Raw genomic sequence first — 18,819 nt, 5'->3', positions numbered from 1 at the left:
TCACAAATGCATAGATGTGGGAGAAACCTCAGCATTTTTTTTTTCCCTATCTTAGAGAGACCAAAATCCCACTAAAACACCATAACCAGATAAATCAGTCTGATTTTTAAAGGTTAGTGGAGTAGATAACAGACTGGTACCTTGTTTCAGCTTTAAACTGTAAAGGAATAAAGTGCCAAAATTATTTACATATATTTTAAGATATGAAAGAATAATTTTAATTTCCTTCTAGGGACCTGTCTCAAAATACTCTTAGTAAAGATAACAACTAAGAATCCCTCATTCTTCTTTTTTTTTTCTGTCCCATTACTACTCAAGGAAAAAACATTTAAACCATGTTCTTGCCCTGAGGCTTGCTTTTTCATGATTTTGCCCCAAGGTTTACTTTTTAAGACCAGATATACCAGTAAGTAAAAATCTCTTCATTTTCCTCTTGTTAGACAAGTATTACTTAACTCTTACTCTTCCTTTCTTTCCCCACCCAGAACCTGGGGTGACTGACTGACTGCAAAGAGTCAGAGCTCACTGTGTGTGTATACTTGGTAGCGTGCGACACTATGGACTGCAGGCTGCCAGGCTCCTCTGTCCATGGGATTTTCCTGGCAAGAAAACTGGAGTGGCTTCCCATTTCCTCCTCCAGGGAGTAAAGCTCAAATCACTGGTAAAAAGCATCCACTAAATAAGAGCTATCTGGAATTTAGATAGCTCTATACTTACGGAGAAGGCAATGGCACCCCACTCCAGTACTCTTGCCTGGAAAATCCCATGGACGGAAGAGCCTGGTAGGCTGCAGTCCATGTGGTGGCTTAGAGTCGGACACAACTTCAGTTTCACTTTTCACTTGCATGCATCGGAGAAGGCAATGGCACCCCACTTTAGAGTTCTTGCCTGGAGAATCCCAGGGATGGGGAGCCAGGTGGGCTGCTGTCTATGCGGTCGCACAGAGTCGGACACAACTGAAGCGACTTAGCAGCAGCATACTTACATCACCCATAGCAGCTTCAAAGAAAATGCATATTTAAAATTATTTACGCAGGTAGATACCACACATAACTCTCTTAATAAGAATAAGGTCCCTAACAAATCATTTCCTACATAGCACCTTAATACATTTAACCACATTCAATCATGAGGTAGGTTTAATGTATGTGTATGTATACACACATATTTATTCTACATATTCATTTTTCGTGTTCTCAATAACATGTATTTACCAATGATGTTTGCATAAAATAATGAACTTCCTCAATAGTACATGTTATTGATTTGCTCCGTTTTTCTTTACCACTTAAATTCAAAAGCATTATTTTATTATCCCAGAACATTCTGACACTCCCTCTGCTATTCCACTTTTCTCTCCTTCTGATGAACTCACTCTTCAGTAATGGCCACATCTCCATCTAGTGGTTTCCTAACCAAAGACTACCTGGACAGCAATGCAGAAAGAAAGAACATAACAAATGCTGTCTAGTTAACAACATTCAGGATTCCAAAACATCAAAAAAGAAAAGAAAAAATGTAATGGAACTCTGACTATAAACTCAGGCCCTAAAATATCTATTCAGTCGTACTGAGTATGTAATTCAGAAATTTGTCAGAAAATAACAAATAATGATAATCCTAGCCTAATGTAAATAATATTAAGTAAAATTAACTTAAGAAATTAGAAGCACTTAGTGATACTAAAATATTTCACTAAGAACATCAATATCTAAAGAAATGCTGTTTAGACAATATCCATTTATATAGAAAGGCAAAAATTAGGATAATGAGCTTAGAAGGTACTGAATAATGCTTGATAAAACTGAAATATTTCATTAATTTTATGTTAGCAACTTTTGAAACAAAACTTATGACCATCTCTAATAATTGTCCTTAGGGTATTTCTCTTAAGTAAAAGAAAGACATCATGAAGAATGTATACTTTTTTTCCACATTGACTTAACCTTGAGTAAAACCTTAAGAAACATTTCCAGGCAAGAATACTGGAGTGGGGTGCCATTCCCTTCTCCAGGGTATTGTCCCGTAAGAGACATTATTAATTTTTAACTTAATATAGGAAACTGATATGCTCTATTCAGGATTAGATACGTGTAATATTTGAACATTGTTATTTACAAAACATTACTACTGGCATTTTAATAACCTGGTTTCAGGACATTTATTGTAGTGGACTTAGGGATATGGATTACTATTTAAAATTTCAAGCCAAACACAAAAACAAAGAAAAATTCGAGAAAGTGACTGACCATCCACAGCACATGAAAACTTGCAGAAAAATGAAGATAGGAGCTGACATCATGGTACAGGCACGACTCGTTGTGCATATAAGTTGATCCTATTAATAACGGGCAAAGTAGCAAGTACAGGAAAAGGAAAGAAAATACAGAAAAGAAGACATACAAGATGAGATTTCATGCAATTTGCTGGCAGTGAGCAGTTTATGTGAGCCTCCATTCAGAGCAGATTCACAGTGACCATTGCATAAGCATTACCAAAATACTCCAGTGCTAAAAAAACACAAGACATTATTAGCACATTAAGCTACTGAGCAAGAGTTGTACTTTCACACACAATCCATTTTACAACTTATAGGAACTTTAATATTGGAAATTTCTGTCTTTGTAAAATCTTCTTCTTGTGATCAAAAAATACAGTTTCCAACGGTGAAAATACTTTGGGTAATAGGTTTTTATATGATGTTGGAAGTGCACCTGAGTAAATTTAATCTGTCTTTGGTGACAAACAGTTGACAAGTGAAGTTTCCCTAATGAGTGACACTAGCCTTGGGTCCAAAAATAACATTCTTTGGGGAATAACTTGACACGGCAAAACTCCTTACGGTAGAGTAGACAGAACAAGAGAGTCCTCGTATCTGGGTCTTACTTAAGCCTCACTGTAAAAGAGGAAAAGGTCAAATAGCTCTAACTTTGAATCAGTTTTCCCCTTCAAAGACGAACTGATCAACAGTCCTTATGCAGGTAAAAGGATTTAGTGGCTAAAACATTTTGGGTTTTCACCCTTATTCCCCATCACCAATTTTACTTCTCTGCTCTGCTTCTAATCTGTATTATCTACTTGCATAATATGTAACTATGGAAATTCTTATTCTTTTCTGAAACAAATGTGATTATGTGTATTTGAGTAAATAAGTACACAATAGGTAAATCAGTTCTAAATAAATAACTTCTAGAAATGCACATTACTGAATAAATGATCTGATGTATTTTTAGAATAAGCAATTCCTAAGATGATAATGCTTTCTTTGCAAACCTTCATACAAAGAGACATGAAGACTGGAGAAATGAGAAATATTAAAGAAGTGTAGTTTTTATAAGTAGTGAGCACCTTTTATATGGGATTTGAAAAGTATAAAGCTACTTATATATACAGTAGTCTGGATAGTGCTTAGGAAAGGAAGACAGCTAACCTATAGGAAAAGGACTACTCATCTCAGATAACATACATTAAATATGGTGTGTAAAATTTTATCAACTTAATCCTGTGTTACTAACCTAGTCTAATTTCAAACAATATAAAAAGTAATTAAGAAAAGTAATACAAAGCTAATAGGTGATAGAATTACAAACCAATTAAAAAAGTAGAATTACAAAATAAGGGGACGACAGCGATTTAACAAGTTTTTAAATATACTGAATGAAGACTAAAGAAATTAATAAAATACTATAATAAAAACATATCTTCAAGATTGGAGTATAAATGGAGGTAGGCAACTCATATACTATTAGTAACATTTACTGTCAGTTACTATTTATTAGAAAGCCTTTAAAATCATTAGATTTATGATCTTGGAACATTAGTAAACTGGCATTGTGTTTGAAAGTACAATTTCTGTGGAAAGGACAGATAGATAGAAGAAGCAACTGTTAAGCTTATGCTAACCATGAAAAAATACTGAAATGAAAAAATCTATATACCAGCAAGTATGTCATGTTAATGAGAAATACTATGGTTAAGACATTATGTTGGAATTAAAACTGTAATTTGTCCCCTGAAATTCTTTGGACACACTTACCAAAGCATTGTTATCAAAGCAGACATCAGGCCCTTTTCGGTATCTGGGTTGCTTCACCATATCACAAGGATCTGGACCATCAGCTAAAAAAACTTGTTAAGGGATATGAAGTTACTTTTTCCCCCCCACAGAACTGAAAAAATACAATGCCATATATTTATTTCTCAAAGCAAGCAGGAGAAACCTATGACATTATTCTAGTGCCATACACTACTATAGGATTTAAGGAACTAAACTGCCACAAATTTTCTTTTGTTAGCCTAGGGACTGAGTGAAGAGATCAACTTTTTATCTGTACTGTACACAGCACGGTTGCTGGCACAAGAAAGTACTCTGTAAATATTTGTAGAATCTAAGTGGTTGAAATGTGCACATGACGCACCTATAAGACAGAGTCATTCACATAAGACCATAACGGAGGACCTTGGTGCCTCCTATTCAGCAAGATAGAAACTAATTCTAGTAATAAACGTGAGTTCCAAACATAACATACGGGAGGACTATCTTCCCAGAAACAGCAAAAACCAGAGGCAGTCTACCAAAATTCGGCCTGTAATGCTTGACTAGTCACTGCATTGCTATTTAGCATATTTACCCGCAGAAGCATTTTTAGCATTGCTGCCGTCGCAGTTGTAGCATGTGACAGGACTTACCTTCTTTCAAAGGCTGAGTAATATTCCATTGTGGGTACAGACCACATTCAACGCCATTAATGATGACTGGCTGTTGACAGCTTTCAAGGCACAGCAGACCTTTTTTCCCTTCTGTCCTATACCTGGGCGAGCTGACAGGGAAGACAGAGTACTCCCTCATCTGGCACCGTGTGGAAGTTTGGGCCAACAAGCCCCAGGGAGCACTGGCAGAAACCCAGCATCCTCCCAACCACCACCAAACCCCAAGCCAGGCATTCCCTGGTGCTCTCTAGCCATTTTCTGAGGCCCTTGGGAATCTGCATTGCTCTCTCCACAAAGACTCACTGTGCAAGTGAGAAGCCTCTCGCCTTCTCTGAGTGCATGTGTAGCATCATGAGTCTTGACATCTAAATGAAATTTTGTGTGACGGGTCCGTGCTGCCTCTGTGAGGTGATCTCAGCCCTCTGTGGTATTTTTCTCTTTCTGGGCACGAACAATGTGATATGGTTAAAAATGCATGGCTTTAAGATGGAATTTTCATTCCAAACCTCTCCAGTGTGAAAGGATACAAGTCTGCTCTGCTTGTATGAGCAGCCGTGTGTCACACGGACAAGTTCCTTTGCTCTCAACCATTATGAATATTAAGTTGGTGTTCATAAGTTTTTCTACGTGGAAGATTCTGTAGAATATTATAAAAGATTAGAGAAAATGTCATTTGAGAAAAAAACAGTTTTCAAAGACTGTTACATAGTAAAAAGAAAAGAAAACAAGACTTTTGAAACAAAGCATCACATGCACAAGCAGTAAAACTGAATGAGAATGCGTTTTGAAGAGAAAGATTAACATGGACATATTGTCTCTCAAACAAATACTAAAAAATTCCAACAGGAGATGTTTCTTAAGCGATAAACCAAATGCAAAATAAGTACCACTCTGTTGTTTAGAGTTGTAAGAAATGTTTTAGTTTACATGTTTAAGGAAGTGTGGTATTTAATCACTGAAAATGTCCCAGAGGTGCCTTATTTTACAGTGAAGGAAACTAGGAGTATAAAATGACTCAGCATTTGCCCAAGCTCATGCCAGGCTGAGGTCTAGATCAGGCTGTTAAACAAACCTTCTGGGAAGACAGAAATGCCGTCCACTTTAACCAATATGGTAGACAAACGCTTGCCACAGGATGCTATATTGAGCACCCGAAATGGTGACTAGTGTTGCTGAGGTACAAAACTGTAATATTAATTAGTTGCAATGACTAATGACTAGATGACAGAAATTGCCATCTGTGGCTGGTTACTACTGAATTAGGACAACACAGGTCTAGACAGAATTAAGGGCTTTGAATTCCATGTAGTGTTTTTTTCCCACATCTTAAGCTGTTTCTACCTTTCACAATAAAAATGTAGGTCTGTTGTTAAAGAGTAATTGATTTTTCAAGGAAGCGGGGTTTTCTTTTTTTCTTAACCTATTTAAGTTGGGACACAAGCATAGAGCAAATCAAAAGTAACCGTGGTTCAACTTATTATAGTGGTCTTTACATCACAGTTTAACTTAGTCATTTTTAAAGTATACATTGCTACTCTTGGACATCAATTAATGAAAGACCGAAGACTACTAAACTGATAAATCCACTTAACTTGCCACAGTTCTATTTTCTGAAAGTGAGGTCATGATATGCTAATCTCTAAACAAGATGGTCTGCTTTTTGCTGATTACATGCCGGACTCCACCCCTTTCCTCTCCTCTGCGTACCCTCCACCTCCTCGTAGGACATGGAGGTTTAATAAAGTAAGTAAGTCATAAAATCATACTGACCACATCGATTAAAAATTTGTGCTCGTTGCAGTTAACCCCTTCCTGAAAATACTTAAAAAAAAAAAAAAAACCTGTTATAAACTTCTTTTCCAAATTCCCCAGCAACCAACTGTTCCTGCCCTGTCACCTGCTCAGATTACCTCACCTCCTCATATTTCCTCTTCTCTCTGTTAACATTTCTTCTAGAAAAAGCTGTCCTCAGTTACTAAAAACAAAATATTCCATGTGCCTTCCTGCTCTGTTCTCAGGGATACTGTGACATAGATTATCCCTTTCCTCTTGAAACTTCAAAAATCTCCACCCTGCCATTCGTTCTTTCTATCAATACAAATAAAATAAAATTTTCCATTTCTTCCAAGAATTTTTCAAAGTGTTTTACGGACCGTGATGACCAACACTGACCTTGACTTCAGGAAATATGTTCTTAGTTTTTTCAGTTTCAAATCAAAGATAAGTGAATACTACAACTAAAACAATTTCCTACCCAAGGATATGTCTGTTAATCTGTTTAGTAAGTATAATTCTAATCAAAATTAGTATCATTTCTGAAAATAGCTCTACATTAGAAAAAATTTAATATGGATTCTTTTAGACAAAATACAAATTCCTTTATATTCTGCCTAAAAGTGGGCGTAATTTTCTTGATTACACAATTGCTAAAATAAGTTGAAGGAATTACAACTTATCGAAGTCAGAATTAACATTAAAAACCTTCAGAGAAACTGAAGATCTGCAGTGTTTTCAATGTAAAGTAGTTACTCATCTCTCTCATATTCAAATGACAATCTGTTATTTTCTGTAATGATTATACAAGTGAGTACAATTTCTTAGGGAAGCAAGACTAGTCCAGAATTGAAGAAACGAATTACCTGGAACAGTTTCCACAATCTAATACACCACTAAATGATTTACTATCGTTATCGAAAAAATACTGGGTTTGTTCAGTAATGCAACTCTGCTTTGACAGAGAGGCTGTAAAGTCATCATCTTCCATCTCAACTGTGGGGAAAACAAAGACCATTATTATGAGGGGTCTCCCAGAGCCTCCATTTCTCAAAGAGCAAAACAAATCAATCAGTATAAGGGCAGGCACCATAATTGGCTAGTTACTCCATGAGGTACAGTGGCAGCTCCTAAAGGTACCCATTAACTCTCATTAGAATAAATGAATTGGAATATATAACAGCTGCAAAACAGAAATCAATGTGACCTAGGAATGTTTCTAAGGCATTAGGAAAGTTGTGACAAAAAGAATTTAACCTACGAAAGTGTTAAATGGTCGATCTCTCTCTCACACACACACACACTCAGCACACCCAAAAAGAACATTTTAAGTTATTATGATAGCATCTGAGCCATTACATACCTGCCTCAAGAAGTCGTGGAAAGGTCAAACTCAAGAGAAACTGCTGTAGAATAGACCTAAATTTTAAATGCAAAAAACTATTGATAAAAAGCTAGGTGTTTCATTTTATAAATTATATCATAAACACCAGAGTATTTTTGCATGTACACATACACATATTTCTTTTTTCATCTTTCTGGAAAAACTGAGAATTTGCAAGCATTTTTATAGAAGTGTTTTTAAATTATATAAGACATTGTAAATTTCTTTCTGTAAAAGAAGTCATGAAGTCAGTTGTCTTCAGGACCCTGTGAGGGACACATAATGTGTGAAGACACTTAATATAAAATCTGAGTGAGGAGAAGTGATAACTCTAGGGAGAATGTCATCATTTTAGTGCATAGTTTTGACATTCAAGATTTTATCCTTATTTTCAATTTTGAAGCTGTATTATGGTAGGGAAAAAACACCACAAAACAAACAAAAATGACTGTGTACCATGGGTTTATTAACTGTTTACGTAAGGTGGCATAAAATAAAATGCATAATGTGGCATTCATGAAATAAAATATACCTTTAAATATAGGACATTTGGCACATTTCAGTTTTACAATAAATGACAATTGAGCCAAATACTGGTAAAAACTCATTTGGAACTGAGTTTAGTTAAAACAAAAGTGGGGAGAAGGGAAGTTGAGGAGGAGGGATTTTCTGGCCAGAAAATAGCATAAAAACAAGTATTTCAGGATGACTATGAGATTGACTTTGTACAGCCTATCTAAAATAGCATTTGACAACAGAAAGTACCATTTTTCCATTTTTCATAATTTTTAAGAAATCAGATTTTTAATCTAAAATCTTTGCTACTTTAATAAAATGGCATAATCATTTAATTTTAGCTGGGAAAGCCTCAAAATCAAGTGAACGTTATGTATTAATCTACATTGAACAAAACTTACACAATACAGCTGGGTAATGATACAAAAGAGGAACACGGAGGAAGGGAGGGAATGGACCCAGACATCATAGGAGGATTAGTTACTTGACTGACCAGACCCAAACAATGACAAATTTGATCTTCCAGACTTTCCACAGTGCCTCAATAAGCAATTTAAATGTCTTCTTTTCATTGGTGGCAGGATATAGGTGGAGGGGAAATGGGAGGAAGGGTAGAACCAGTGAAAAGAATTAGATCCATTTCAGGAATATGATGCCTCTAAAATGAGGCCAGCCTTTGTATGAAAAGTGAAGAAGTAGAAAGAGAAGTCATCATATCATGAATCTGATGGATGAAGACATTTAACGTGGGTATTTAAGACAATAACTAGTAAATTTCTGTAGATCAATGTGATGCCTACAATTTAAGGACTGAGTACAATATGAACACAAAATACCAGTAAAAAGAATTTCAACAGATCCACAGATAAAAGAATCCCGTGAAGAGGCTGAAGTTTAATAAAACTATTTTCATAGAAAAAGCTGAATAACTGTAATGGTTTTACACTGATCATTTAAGAAAAAAATACTTATGACTGTTAACAATATGTGCTGTAGGAAATAAATGTAGTTCCCGTAATAATTATCTACATGTCTGTATTTTCATCAAATTCTTTCCTATTTTACAACACTTTTTTCTCATTACCCATAAAACTAAAATTTGGACTTACCAGGCAGCAGCAGTGGCCCACCAGCCAATGTGTAATATGTCGGCTATTGATGGCTATAAAACAGGATAAGACAGTATTACACTAATGAGCCCCGAGTGTCCCTCTGACACAATGGGAAGCCGAGTGGATATTACTGACCACGTATGCTGAGCGATGCCCTGCTCCTTGTTTTGGTGCAGCTCCTGGCTCACACACCGACTGATAATCATAAGACTTGTTATAAGCATAAACTGATATATTAATCAGGTGTCTCATCAAACTTGGATCAATCTCTCCAAAAAATCTTCCAATCTGGTACAGAAAAAAATAATTACTATTTGGCTCACATTTGAAACTTTATTAACACTTGAATCAGTACAAAGAAACTGAACTAAAACCACTGAGGAGCTTAAAAACAAAAGCAAGTAATAAATGAGTATATGACACTTTGAAAGAACTCCCATGAGATTAGGTGTTTTCATCTGTTTCAAACCAGTTTGTATTAAGAATCATATTATCAACAGACTAATATGTGAAATTTTTCTAAATTCCTGAGATCACAAATAAAACAGTTCATATCATGTTAAAATCTTTACCAAATAAGTTGTAACAGAAACAATACCAGAAAGTAAAACTAACAAGTAAAAGGAAAACTATTTTTAGGATGTATTTTTTTATGGTTTCTATTACATTAAACACTTTGGTTATCAATTTTTATAGTGGTGTGGAGGAGTTTCATAATGTTGATCAGGGAAACACACTTTGGAAACTCTACCCCTTCCCACTTTAAGTACATACCTGGTTAGTATAATCATCATGATTTGCCATCAAAAGGAACCCACCATCATCTAGAATAACACAGTCCATTACCTATCAAAATAAAAACAGCAGTTAATACATTTTTAAGGAAGGTTAAATTACATTATGACTCCATTTTATGTAGATGATTATAACAATAAAAATAGGAGAAAAGCTTAAATAACTATATCTTATCTTGAAGGTATGTGCTCAGGAGATTCTGATGAAATAAGGGTATGCATAGATTGGTATCAAACCATCAGGGCTTGAAATTCCACCACCATCCAGCCATTAAAATTGTCAACTCAAGTCTGAACAATACATAAGAACAAATCAGAAAAAATCCTATTGCCACTCTGTGGTCATCTTAATGAACCAGGAAACTGGATAAATCAAATATTTAATAATGTATCATTACTTTTTATTATTATATTTAAACACGTAATTAAGATTTTGACAAGAAAGACATTTAAAAAAATCCATTTGGGGCACTATCCATCACAGACTTAAAAAGAAAAAGCAACACCATGAGGTTATTTATAATTGTTTTATATTAAAAATATTTGGGTAATTTGGGATGTAAAAGCAAGAATCAAGGGGAAAAAAGGCCTTTAAGGAAAAATAATCATATGTCCTAAAATGTTCCCAGTTTAAATTATGCTTAAATATATCAATCAATTTAATAGTTTTACTGTATTAAATTACAATTAAAAGCATTGTTTTCAGAGTTCAGGACATAATACATTCTGTTTTCCTAATATGGAAGAAGCTTGCTAAAACTTGCTCTAAAAACAGCTGATACATAGTCTATGTACAATGAACGTTACTGGCTATGGCTTCTCAAGATTTATGAGTGATAAAACGATACGAAACTCCTGCTTCCCTTGGAAACATTTGTGGGAGAGGGAGAGGGTGGGAAGATTTGGGAGAATGGCATTGAAACATGTAAAATATCATGTATGAAATGAGTTGCCAGTCCAGGTTCAATGCACGATACTGGATGCTTGGGGCTAGTGCACTGGGACGACCCAGAGGGATGGTATGGGGAGGGAGGAGGGAGGAGGGTTCAGGGTGGGGAACACATGTATACCTGTGGCGGATTCATTTTGATATTTGGCAAAACTAATACAATTTTGTAAAGTTTAAAAATAAAATAAAAAAAGAAAATAGGGGAATTCATCCTTATTGAGGAGAGGCATAACTTATCTAGTATCATTCGTACAACATGTTAAACTGGAAACAAAAGGTTCATATTAGCTTTTTCAATTTCTCAAACACAAATGGAAGTGATAGAATCCAATCCAGGCAAGTAAAACTTTTTTACAATTCTAAGGTTCAGTTAAAAGAAACTTTCTCACCACTATAATACAGCACAAAAATATTCAGATAAAATGCAAAAGATAAGGGAAGACTGCATTGATAATAAGTATGTTTCAGTTAGAAACCATGGTCAGAAACAAAGCCGAAATAAATATGTGCAAAAGAATCTAATACAATTGGGTCCAAAGAGAATATAGTTCATATTGATATAGCTTTTAAATGAATATTTTTAAATGCTTCTAAATTTAGGAATTGAAAGCATATAATTCAAATTCTCATCAGTGAATAAGTTTACCATTCCATACAATATTATTTTGGTATCTGATGAAAACTTCCTGCATTTTTGTACCATTAGTCTTAGAAAGAGTACCACAAAAAGTTGTATTTAAAAATTCCATTTTAAAGAGTTTTCTTACATCACTGTTTCTTTTACAGTCACAAACTGGACCGGCACACTGAAAGACAGAAAGTATAATTATCACCTCACATTTTCTTAATAACTGGATTTTAATTATATCATTTTAATTATTACCATAAAAGATTAAATGATAGTCTAATCATTAGTTTTACATTTATAAATTAGAGAATATCAATAAATATTTAAATGGGCATTTTAAACTCTTACATTAATAATATTTTTAATATTGGTTGACTAAACAAACAAAAAAATCTCTGAAAAAAATAGGAATTCATAATTATCTTCAGTGTAGTAGCATTAAAAGTTGATTTTGCCACTGTATTTGATTTTTTGAGACTAGTAAATGTAGCATAGGAATTAAAAAAAAAATCTTACCGGATCCCTGATTGATGTTTTGGTGAAATTCTCTATCCAGGAATTTACATCAATTTTAATTCCAACAACTGAAAAACCACGTAAAGAAAAATTAACACAAAATTTTAAAGAAATGTAGCCATAATTCTCACTTATCTTTACTCTCACATTTGAAAATTCCTAAGGAGGCAAATGTAAAAAAACCAGAACATCCATTTAATTGCAGATACACTGAGAAATGCTGATTCAAATTTATGTAAAAGGTTACACATTTAATTAGCTAGATATATATTTTGCTATATGATAATTTAGGTAATTTATAAAATAGCATTACATTGAATATAATGTTAAAATTAGAAATATATTTCTTGAGGTTTTCATTAAGAAGTAATATTAATAGCTCTTACACTATTACATAAACTTCTTTATATTCATAGTTCATTTTCTACAACCTTGCCAATTAATACAATAAGCTTAAAAATTGATAGTGTCAGGAATAGATTTATAAATATGCAGTCATTTGAAGGGTGAGCTTGAAGGGGCTTCCCTCACCTAACCAGCGCATGCAGTAGTTGCTGAAGAAATGTTTGCTAAAGTGTGGATAAATGAGCAGATGAGTAGGTAGGTGAGTGGGTGGGAAAGGGCACGTGAATGAGAGACTGAAAGAGTAAGACGGGATGAGTAAATAAGCAACTGTGAGAATGCAGGAAGGAGCAAATGAGCTGGTCACTGCATGAGCGACAGAGTGAATCCATGTAGTTGAACCAATGAGGGCTAAAACTGCCCTCAGGAGCAGAAAGGGATTTATCTGCTTTTTCAATATGGCCTCTCTAAACCCTGTATCAGAGAAGGCAATGGCACCCCACTCCAGTACTCTTGCCTGGAAAATCCCATGGACGGAGGAGCCTGGTGGGCTGCAGTCCATGGGGTCCCTAAGAGTTGGACGCGACTGAGCGACTTCCCTTTCACTTCTCCCTTTCATGCATTGGAGAAGGAAATGGCAACCCACTCCAGTGTTCTTGCCTGGAGAATCCCCAGGACGGGGAAGCCTGGTGGGCTGCCGTCTATGGGGTCACACAGAGTCGGACATGACTGAAGTGACTTAGCAGCAGCAGCAAACCCTTTATAGAATTCGAACAACACTGATTTACATAATACTTTTTTTCCTTAACTTTTATTTATCTGTTTACTCTAGCCCACTTCTAACTCCCACTAATGCTCAGTTTTAAGAACTTTTGCATTTGTTTGACTTAGTTTACCAAATATTTCATATTCTTTATTCTAAGCTTTTAAAAAAGATTCCTACTTTTTAACAGATATATAATATAGATATGACATAATTTATCTTTCTCAATGATGTAAACAACTTTTAATGTTTAAAATATCACAGACATTTACATCCTTGGCGATATCTACTCTGCTACATGGCATGTGAGATCTTAGTTTCCCATCCAGGGATCAGACCCGTGCCCTGTGCAGTGGAAGCGTGAAGTCCTAACCAATGGACTGCCAAGGAATTCCCTCTACTTTTATATATTTGAAATACTTAATAGGTTAGATTTCTAAAGTGAGATTGCTACATCAGTCAAACATTTAGAATTTTGATATATAGTATAAAACTGACTCCATAAATTTGTGTCAACGGTGTATAAACATATACACACTTCTTTCAAAAATTTGTCAACTCTTTATAGTATCAATTTAATTTTATCCCCAATCTCATAGGTAACTGTGTCTCATTTTCTTTTTCACACTCGGATGTCTTTGACTGTATTTTGGTTGAAGCTTACTGATAGCCTTCCTGATAAGTACTGCCAGTTGATATTAGAAACAGTAGGTCACATTTAATTTCAGTCCTGTGTATGTGGATAGTATATATGCTTACCTGCAGGTTTAAGAAGTTTTCCTTGGATGTAAATTTCTACAGCTTTGCTTACCATAATGCCTGATTCATAAGCACCAGGTCCACTTTCTAAAAGAAAGGAAAAAAAAGGAAAACAAACCACTCTATCTAAATCAAATAATATTATATTTCTTTTAATATATATAGGAAAACAGTATTTTGCTTAAATATTCTAGCATAGATATGTTATCAAGGAATGGGTGGTCTCCTCTTCCCTTTTCTTCCTTTTTATACCAGGCTAATTGGAGTGTCCATGAATTGGTTGCATTAATTGACTTTGGAATGGGACTTATTAGTTTGGCTGCATCACTCTCACAAGTTAAAGGATGCACACCAAATCTCTGGTTTATTATACCTATAAAAATAATGAGGAGGCTATTGAAATGAAGCAGAAAGATTGATCTTAGATTCATGAAACTGCTGTAAAAGATACATGTCCCTGGAAAAAACTGAAATTCCCTGAACTTCAGTTTCACCATTTGTACAAATGATGGTAATAAGCCCAACCTCTAGAAAGGCTGAAGGAAATAATTTCACAATTTGTATGGAAATACAAAAAACCTCGAACAGCCAAAGCGATCTTGAGAAAGAAGAATGGAACTGGAGGAATCAACCTACCTGACTTCAGGCTCTACTACAAAGCCACAGTTATCAAGAGAGTATGGTACTGGCACAAAGACAGAAATATAGATCAATGGAACAAAATAGAAAGCCCAGAGATAAACCCACGCACATATGGACACCTTATCTTTGACAAAGGAGGCAAGAATATACAATGGATTAAAGACAATCTCTTTAACAAGTGGTGCTGGGAAATCTGGTCAACCACTTGTAAAAGAATGAAACTAGAACACTTTCTAACACCATACACAAAAATAAACTCAAAATGGATTAAAGATCTAAACGTAAGACCAGAAACTATAAAACTCCTAGAGGAGAACATAGGCAAAACACTCTCTGACATACATCACAGCAGGATCCTCTATGACCCGCCTCCCAGAATATTGGAAATAAAAGCAAAAATAAACAAATGGGACCTAATTAACCTTAAAAGCTTCTGCACATCAAAGGAAACTATTAGCAAGGTGAAAAGACAGCCTTCAGAATGGGAGAAGATAATAGCAAATGAAGCAACTGACAAACAACTAATCTCGAGAATATACAAGCAACTCCTACAGCTCAACTCCAGAAAAATAAATGACCCAATCAAAAAATGGGCCAAAGAACTAAACAGACATTTCTCCAAAGAAGACATACAGATGGCTAACAAACACATGAAAAGATGCTCAACATCACTCATTATCAGAGAAATGCAAATCAAAACCACTATGAGGTACCATTTCACACCAGTCAGAAAGGCTGCGATCCAAAAGTCTACAAGCAATAAATGCTGGAGAGCGTGTGGAGAAAAAGGAACCTTCTTACACTGTTGGTGGGAATGCAAACTAGTACAGCCACTATGGAAAACAGTGTGGAGATTCCTTAAAAAACTGGAAATAGAACTGCCTTATGATCCAGCAATCCCACTGCTGGGCATACACACTGAGGAAACCAGAAGGGAAAGAGACACGTGTACCCCAATGTTCATTGCAGCACTGTTTATAATAGCCAGGACATGGAAGCAACCTAGATATCCATCAGCAGATGAATGGATAAGAAAGCTATGGTACATACACACAATGGAGTATTACTCAGCCATTAAAAAGAATACATTTGAATCAGTTCTAATGAGGTGGATGAAACTGGAGCCTATTATACAGAGTGAAGTAAGCCAGAAAGAAAAACACCAATACAGTATACTAACGCATATATATGGAATTTAGAAAGATGGTAACAATAACCCTGTGTACGAGACAGCAAAAGAGACACTGGTGTATAGAACAGTCTTATGGACTCTGTGGGAGAGGGAGAGGGTGGGAAGATTTGGGAGAATGGCATTGAAACATGTATAATATCATGTATGAAACGAGTTGCCAGTCCAGGTTCAATGCACGATACTGGATGCTTGGGGCTGGTGCACTGGGACGACCCAGAGGGCTGGTATGGGGAGGGAGGAGGGTTCAGGATGGGGAACACATGTATACCTGTGGTGGATTCATTTTGATATTTGGCAAAACTAATACAATTATGTAAAGTTTAAAAATAAAATAAAATTAAAAAAAAAATAGAAAGTTTTAGGGAAACAGCCCAATAGAATATTTTTAAAATATAGACTAGTAATAATTTGTACAAATATTATGCAACTAATACTGATTAAAGCAGAGTAAACTGATTAATTACATTTTTAAAAATTCACTAAACATTCTTCAGTGTATTTTCAGTTTGTGAAATTAGGGATTATCTACATCTGTTTCACTGTACCGTGCATGCCTGTAGATATGCTGTATTCACATTACTGGCTGGCTGATTTCCTGTAGATGTATTTTACTTCTTCAACTAAATGGATACTTCAGTCTTTCCAGTGTCATGCATATGGTATATAATTAATAATGATTGATCTGAGCAACTATCATAATATATATTGTTTGGTAGGAAAGCAGGTAGTAGCAATAATTTATTTTAAAAAGGGGAATTGAGATGAATGAATTGTTAAAGTAGTACTTACTGTTAAAGTAGGGAGCGGTGAAAACATAGTTATCGTTATCTAGACTTCTTTTATAGAAGCTGTCCTCATATGTTTCTGGGTTTTCTTGCCAATTTTCTCCAGCCCTAAGGAGGAAGTGGCTCATCATTTTTATTCTTTAATCTATGTGATAACTTACTTTTCCATTTGTGGACATCACTGAACTTTACAGATATGTCTGCATCTCTGGTACGTGTAAGGAAGTTAGTGGTAATTGATGGTGTAAATGACATTCATTACTAAGCAATAGATCAGCACAGAGTTAAATTAAGGAGCAGAAAAAGCTGACTCCAAGTTTTACTCTGACGTTTACTAGCCAGGTAATTGAGGACAAGTCAGTTAGTAAGTCAATTAATATTAAAAAGCCTACAGAGCCCACTTTATGGACTCTTCTGAAGATAAACACAGATAAAATCCATACATGAGTGAAAATAATGAAGTGCTATGCAAATATTGCCAATAGTCATACTCATAATAACATTATGTTCATTTAACCAGGTTAGTTATGTCTACAAAGAGAAAAATCTCTTTTAAAACTTCTTAAATTTTGTAATATAGGTGACGAGGAAAAATACAATTGAATCATAGCATGTTTTTCAAGAATGGAGTTTTTTAATAATTAAGTACTTTAAATAAACTCTAATTTAATAGTGATCAGTTTCTCTGAAGAATAGCTTCCTAATACAGTAATGCACAGATCCTTGGAGAAGTCCTCTGTAATGTACTAACTTTTACAGATGTTATTTGAACTTACTCTTTCGGATAAACTCTGGTAATCCCACCATCAGTCACAACAAATCGTGCTTTCACTCCCTTGCTGAAACAGAAGACAGAAGAAGCAAAGTTTCGTTCAACTGAGTCTTTGTACGATATTTAGATGTTGGTGGTACAAAGAGAAATAAAATGGGTTCCTAAGATGAAGCTGAAACTCCAATACTTTGGCCACCTGATGAGAAGAGCTGACTCATTTGAAAAGATCCTGATGCTGGGAAAGTTTGAGGGTAGGAGGAGAAGGGGATGACGGAGGATGAGATGGTTGGATGGTATCACCAACTCAATGGACATGGGTTTGGGTGGACTCCGGGAGTTGGTGATGGACAGGGAAGCCTGGCATGCTGCGGTTCATGGGGTCGCAAAGAGTCAGACACGACTGAGTGACAGAACTGAACTGAAGACAAAGCAAGCCAAGGTAAATATATGAATAGATGCACACTACAGTTTAACAGTTAAAATGTCTAAGAAATAGTTAAAGAGAGGATCTTCAAGGAAGACATTTCATAAGAAACAATGATATAGCTGCATTTTGAAGACAAAATGGTACTTAACAGAGATGACAGGAAGACACCACATGTGAAGCAATGAGTACATGTGAGGGGAAGCTAGTGAAGAGTGGTAGCGTTTGGTGCACAAAAGCGTAAGGCACGAGCTGAGAAACAGTAGGAAGTAAAATTCCAAGTATAAGCTTCTGAAAAATGGTCAGCTCATGTATGAACCTGAAATTAGGACTCTGTTTTAAAAGTGAGACTCTGGCAAGTCTGTGTTACATGGAGAATAGATGGGGCGGGGCTGTGGGCAGAGAAATCAGAAGCACTAAAGGCAGAAAAATCACCTGCTGTGATGTCCTAGAAATGGAAAAACATTAGAACCTTGAGAATGAAGAAGAGAGGAAACTGTTTTAGAAAAAATTATTTAACATTTGGTGGTTGATTAGAAATGGAGTGGAGAAGAAACTGGAACAGAACAATCATCAGATTTCTCAATTTCTTGACTGGGTGTTCTACTGCTGCTGCCAAGTTGCTTCAGTCGTGTCCGACTCTGTGCGACCCCATAGACAGCAGCCCACCAGGCTCCGCCGTCCCTGGGATTCTCCAGGCAAGAACACTGGAGTGGGTTGCCATTTCCTCCTCCAATGCATGAAAGTGAAAAGTGAAA

At 35.5% G+C, this 18,819-nt stretch overlaps 1 protein-coding gene across 13 annotated transcripts in view; it reads right to left on the bottom strand.

Annotated features, from left to right (window-relative positions):
* CACNA2D1 (calcium voltage-gated channel auxiliary subunit alpha2delta 1) overlaps nucleotides 1-18,819 on the bottom strand; it is a 524,082-nt gene that overhangs the window by 15,137 nt on the left and 490,126 nt on the right. For 6 of the 13 annotated variants that reach the window (XM_045166380.1, XM_045166385.1, XM_045166387.1 and 3 more), the window contains 12 exons: nucleotides 17,642-17,704; nucleotides 16,870-16,973; nucleotides 14,247-14,333; nucleotides 12,383-12,450; nucleotides 12,006-12,044; nucleotides 10,270-10,341; nucleotides 9,631-9,783; nucleotides 9,493-9,545; nucleotides 7,847-7,902; nucleotides 7,350-7,479; nucleotides 5,238-5,347; nucleotides 4,037-4,119 (listed from right to left, as the gene is read on the bottom strand). In XM_045166380.1, coding sequence (XP_045022315.1) covers nucleotides 4,037-4,119; nucleotides 5,238-5,347; nucleotides 7,350-7,479; nucleotides 7,847-7,902; nucleotides 9,493-9,545; nucleotides 9,631-9,783; nucleotides 10,270-10,341; nucleotides 12,006-12,044; nucleotides 12,383-12,450; nucleotides 14,247-14,333; nucleotides 16,870-16,973; nucleotides 17,642-17,704 — 1,018 coding nt within the window. The other 7 variants (XM_045166379.1, XM_045166383.1, XM_045166384.1 and 4 more) reach the window with 4 other exon arrangements.

The sequence above is a fragment of the Bubalus bubalis genome, chromosome 8, assembly GCF_019923935.1.
Source record: "Bubalus bubalis isolate 160015118507 breed Murrah chromosome 8, NDDB_SH_1, whole genome shotgun sequence".
Taxonomy (NCBI): domain Eukaryota; kingdom Metazoa; phylum Chordata; class Mammalia; order Artiodactyla; family Bovidae; genus Bubalus; species Bubalus bubalis.
This window is presented reverse-complemented; position numbering and strand designations above follow the sequence as displayed.